Source organism: Pterocles gutturalis, unplaced genomic scaffold (genome assembly GCF_000699245.1).
Source record: "Pterocles gutturalis isolate BGI_N339 unplaced genomic scaffold, ASM69924v1 scaffold170, whole genome shotgun sequence".
Classification (NCBI taxonomy): Eukaryota; Metazoa; Chordata; class Aves; order Pterocliformes; family Pteroclidae; genus Pterocles; species Pterocles gutturalis.
Genome location: NW_010137895.1, coordinates 6,966 through 12,456, shown reverse-complemented (window position 1 = coordinate 12,456; position 5,491 = coordinate 6,966). Strand labels below are relative to the sequence as shown.

General features: G+C 53.1%; 1 protein-coding gene across 1 annotated transcript; it reads right to left on the bottom strand.

Moving 5' to 3' along the window:
* Positions 1-637: 637 nt before the first annotated feature.
* On the bottom strand, positions 638-5,054 carry LOC104468547 (agrin-like; the record flags this gene model as incomplete). The annotated part of the gene is made up of 2 exons (XM_010082728.1): positions 638-669; positions 4,793-5,054. Coding segments are annotated over 2 exons (294 nt in total), but the record flags the coding sequence as incomplete, so codon positions are not given.
* Positions 5,055-5,491: the final 437 nt, after the last annotated feature.

Below are 5,491 nucleotides of genomic sequence, written 5' to 3'. Positions count from 1 at the left end.
CTTGTGCTTGGCCCACGTGCAGGACCCCCACGCGAGGAGCAAGAGGAGCCCCTGCCAGCGCTGGGGATGGGGCAGATGCTTCTGCAGCATCTCTGTGCAGCACCAGCACCTCACCCACGAGCAAGTCCCCACTCTCCCCCGGGATGTGACAGCCCCGGGAGGATCTGCCCCAGTAGCCCCCATTGCTCCAGCCCATGGATGGGGAGGCAGAAAGGAGCCACCAGGAATTTTTGGTGGTGGATTCTCTCCGTTTACTGCATTTTACAGCTGCTGGCTAACTCTCTCTCACCCTCCCGAGACGGAGGTGTTGATGCTGTTCTCATTATCTTCAATTCAAAACAGAGCCAGGAAGCAGAGGGATGAAAAAAAAAAAAACCACCTTCTTTAAGACACCCACACACTAACCCTCTTCCAGCCCCCCCCTCCCTCGCCTGTTCTGAAGCACAGTGAAATGCCTATGATGGAATAAAAAAAGAAATCGTTGCAGGGGTTGAGAAAGAAATCGTTGAAGGGCTGCAGAGAGAGCGGAGCATGGGAAGTGACCACAGCCCAAGTCACCTAACACAAACCCCTGGCAGGGATTTTCTCCTGCATGCCGTGCAACGCCTGTAAGGAGACTGAAAAGAAAGTTTTGCACGGGCTGGTTTGCAAGAACAAAACGTCTCAGTTCTATGGAGGCAGAGAGCTAAAAAGAAAGAGAGAAGAGAATAAAAGTGAACAGGCAGAAGACAAGAAAAAGGATGGGCAGTGGAACTGAAAGGGAGATGCTGTCAAAGCAGTCCCGCTCCCAAGCACACATGGGAGAGCTGAGGCTGCAGGAGGGGATGCAATTCTTCCACGGGAGTAGGTAACAGGGCTGCCACAGAGATGAAAAATCAGGAGAGTTCTGGTCTGGTCAGAATCTCAATTTCTATAAGAGCTAAGTGACATTTTTTAAACATATGGAGCATCTTTCTGGGTTTGGGACAGCTCCTACATGCACGCTTAGAGTGGTCCTCAGCCGTGCTCTCACTGCTGGAATAATTCCCATGGGGGAGTCAGAGCATCACCCCCAAGACAGCAGATCCATGCTTACTAAAAGCCTTAACACTCCCTCACTTGGTCCACGAGCCCTATTTTCCAAGCTGAGGTGACACCACAAAGCCCAGAGCAAGAATTTCTTGAAGATGCGCTGCTCTGGGACAAGGGTCTCGAGCCACCAGCGGGACCTTTGGTGGCATGTCCTTACTGTACCCAATGTTTCCCTACGCACTGTACCAGCACAGCCCACGTACATGGCTTTTCCCAGGAGGTTCAATGTCCACGCACATCCCCAAAGCTGGCACAGCAGCCTGGGCTGGGGCGACTGCTCCGGCGTCCATGCAAATCACGCCACGAGCAAGGCTCTAGTTAGGAGGAGCTCTGGGTTCTCATTAACCACAGTCCTGATGAAGGTTTAATCGGAACTTCCTTCCACCCAGACAGCTCAGTGTGGAGTCACACAGCCCCTCCCACGCCATACATGCAAAAAAAAAAAAAAAAATCTTGATTTTTCAAGTGCAGTTGCGATCAAAGGGAAATACGACACACACATGCAGGGGGAAGATCTCCCAGGGGTTAGGCAGCTGCTGAGCTCCAGAAGAGCGTGCGTGATGGGGATGGCAGGGGAGGAAAGCTCTGCACCTAGCACGGAGCCTTGGGGAGCTCCGACACCCCCGCAGCGACTCCAGCCCTCCTCGTGCACCAGCAGCGTTCCCCAGGCACAAACACAGCAAGACTGCGGCTTATCAGGCTCATTCTTCCCCCAATAAATCTCATCCAGATGTCTTGAGGAACAAGGGGAAATCCCCTCCTGGTGCTGCTCGGGGCCGGATCCTTTCTGTGCATCCCCCCCTTCCCAGAGCAAACCCCCTCCTTCATCCCAGTTCCCGGTCCAGCCTCCTGCACAAGTCCCAGAGCTGCTCCTCGGCTGTTCAGCACCAAAAAAACCCACTTTCCAGGCACCCTCAGGGCTGAAGGGGGTTTGCAGAGCTCAGCTGAAGTCTTGCTTTTTGACCACATTTTTACTCCAATTCCATGTAACCAAACCACGCCGTTCTCGCTCTAACCTGAGCTGTTTCACAGAGATGCCCTGGTTTGAACTCCCCTCTTAAGACAGGAAAGATGTTGATGTCTAGGATTCTTCCAAGCTGGAGCGACAGGAGATGAAGATAGTTAAAACATTCATGTTTTTCCACTCAGCTGCCACCATTCTTCCCATTCTTTCTGCAAAAGCACTCAAAAAGGTTTGTTTTGAAATTCAAAGAGCAGCATTCTGGGCAGCTTTGTTTTGAACCCTCCTGTGGGGAGCTGATGGGAAACAAGTCCTGGAGCTAAATTCTCAGACTCGGAGCTCAGCAAGGGTTCCCAGGGTGGCAGGAGCAGGTTCTCATGCCTGGTTTTGCACAGCCAACCCCAGGGCAGCAGGGCTGGGCAAGCCAAAAGGGGCTTTTACGGACCTCAGGAGAAGCCTGAGCTTTGGAGAGGGCTCAAGGGAAACCAAGATTTTGGGGGGGTCAGTTTGGTCCGTGCTCTCTATAGCAAACCTGCCAGCACCCAGCGTATAGGATACGCGCGCAATGCCCAGGCTTCCCAGATGTGGGATGTTTTCTTCATCCCACAAGCAAGTCGAGTGGATATGAGAAAGTGGGTTTATCAAGGCAAGCATCCCTGCCCATGGCAGGGAGTTGGAACTCGATCTTTTTAAGGTCCCTTCCGACCCAAACCATCCCCTAAGTGACACAGCTGCCAAGTCAGCCGGATGCCAAACTAAGAACCGCTGCAGCTCCCCCAAGCAACACTTTTTGACCTACCCAAGATACTAACAACACAAGGTTGCTTTGTTTTTGTAATTTCTCAGCCACGTACTAACAACACAAGGTTGCTTTGTTTTTGTCATTTCTCAGCCACACAGCCTGGATAGGTCCCCAGGAGAAACTGAGCCCACCACACATGGTGAGTTGTCTGCAGGCTGCTCCCCAGTCCCCGCTCTCCCCACGCCAGCCAGGTAAGCTGACCCCATCCCTGTAGCGTGTGCGGAACCAGCGTGCCAAAGAACACGGCAAACTGGTGAAGACAGAATTCTTCCAAATGTTTGCTCAGGTTTAACCAAAAAAAAATAAAAACAAAACAAAAAAACAAAACCATAATGTTTGCTCAGGTTTAACCAAAAAAAAAAATAAAACAAAACAAAAAAACAAAACCACAGAAAAAACAAAAAAACCCAAAAAACCACAACCCACACATACACTCTCCTTTCTCCTCCCTCCCCACTTGGCGCAAAAAAGGAGCAGGACTGATACCATTCAAGTGCAATATGGAATACTAGATATATATACACATGAGAGGTAGAAAAGCTCCAGTGTGTCTCCCGCTCACAAAACCCACTTGAGACGGGTGCCTTTGGGAGCCCCTTTGCTGACCCAGCTCTCTTCCAGCCTCCCAGAGCCAGAGTTCGGTCATTTACCCCTGTCAGCGCTCACAGCTGGAAAAAGGGGTTACGGCCTCTGCTCTGCACGGCCGAGGGGAGGAGGGAGCCGATGTGCGTGTTTATTTGTTGTCCGTGCAGAATTCCTGCATTCCTTCCCTTGTTTGCTCATCTGCTCGCAGGACATACTCGGACCCCAGCAAAGGGCTTTTGGGGCATCGCGTTCCCCCAGAGCTCGGGGCTCTGGCTGGGACACAGGACAAGCAAAAAGGGGAAGAGAAAAGCCAGTGAATGGGATATTACAGAGCTATGCTTTCAAGAACGGTTGGGCACCAAGTAGGAGAAAGATCATTCTCTGCAGCTCTGCTCTCCATAGAGGCACATCTCCACACCTGCAGGACTAAGACCCTATTTCAGGGCACAAATGGGCTGCTGCCCCCCCTCCAACAGCTATGCTGGGACCCCCACAGCAGCACCAGTAACCCAGCCACGCTCTTTGGCACGGCCACGTCAGCACTCCTCACGTTGTCCCATGGATGCCACAAGCCAGCCCTGTGCTGAGCCACATGGTCCCTGTGCTGAGCATCAGTGCGATGCACGTGTACTCCATGGGCACAGCACCACAACCCATCTGAGCCATTTGGGGAGCAGTCACAAAGGCTCCAGAGAGATTAACCCACCAGCGATACAGGGTTTCACCACAACAAGACAGAAGCACACCTCATACCCCCCAAAATCACTCAGCTTGGTTCTTAGTTACACCTCGGAGGAGCGAGCTTCACCCTCCAGCAGAACTCAGTGGGCTCCTCGGATCCCAGCAGGAGTGCACAAGGCTGGCTTAGCAAGGAAGCTAGGGGTGACTAGGACAGGCCTCCACCCCAAGCTTAACCCATTAACTTATTAGCTCTAAACCTACAGGAATATCTAATTCAAGTGTGAGGAGGTTAAATTCTGCAGTAAGTGCCTGCCACACGCCTGTGTCAGGACAGGGCTTGGGATGCTCCCAACCATATCGTAATCATTGCAGAGGACTGAGAACCTGCAGCAAACCAAACCAAACCAAAAAACCAAAAAACCCAAAAAAACACACAAAAAAATACTTTGCTTGGCTGCAACCACTGCCTCTGACAACAAGGTCAATGCCAGGCGCTGTCCCCGTGACAAGCAAGTCCACAGCGCAGTCTGACCCTACCCTGGACACACGTACAACAGTTGGACTGACCCACCTCATCACCAGCATCATTTGCCCATCAATCATTTACAAGCCAAGAGCACACAGTGGCCAAGAGAGCCAGGGCTCGTCCGCGTGCTCCGAGCGCCCCAGGGCACGCCGTGCTCCAGCCTCACCTTCCACGCAGTGCTCCACCTCCTCCAGGTTGCGCAGCGTGATCCTCATGAGGCTGGAGTTCAGCATCAGCTCGTTGCGGTGCGCCGGCCACATGTACTGCGGGGCGGGGTTGACGAAGAAAATCCGCGTGTCCCCTGTCGAGACTTGGTTGTCGCAGATTAACGGGTCCCCGAAGCCACCGATAACCACTTTGTTCCCACCATCCAAGAGGATCTCATGAGTGACGATGTCTTTGCCTTTCAGGTAGCGCCAGACTCTCACCTTGAAGGAGAGGGAGGAAGAGCACGTGAGACCACTTCACACCACGATTGGCACCTTGCAGCCCGGTTAATATTTATCACCTTGTCACAAGATGCACAGGAGCGGGTCAGGCTGGCAAAGCCTCCCAGCAGAGCTAATTTCATCAGCCATCCCTCTTAACAGCACAAAACGCGTGGGCAACAGAGACTGAAGCACATCTAACCCTCTGCCAAAGCCGTACCCAACTCCCCAGCCCGGGTACTTGGTCCCCCAGCCCCTTCCCCACAGCCCCACCGACCCCCCCAAGAGCAAACACCCAGTGAGCCCCCAGCACAAAGTATCCCGCGGGCTGGCGGAGGGTGGCAAAGCCCCTTTCCTTTGTTCGGGCAAGAACAACAGCTCCAGAGAGCTTCTCAGCAGCTCAGCCCTGGCAAGGGGGGTGGGGGGTCTCCCAGGAC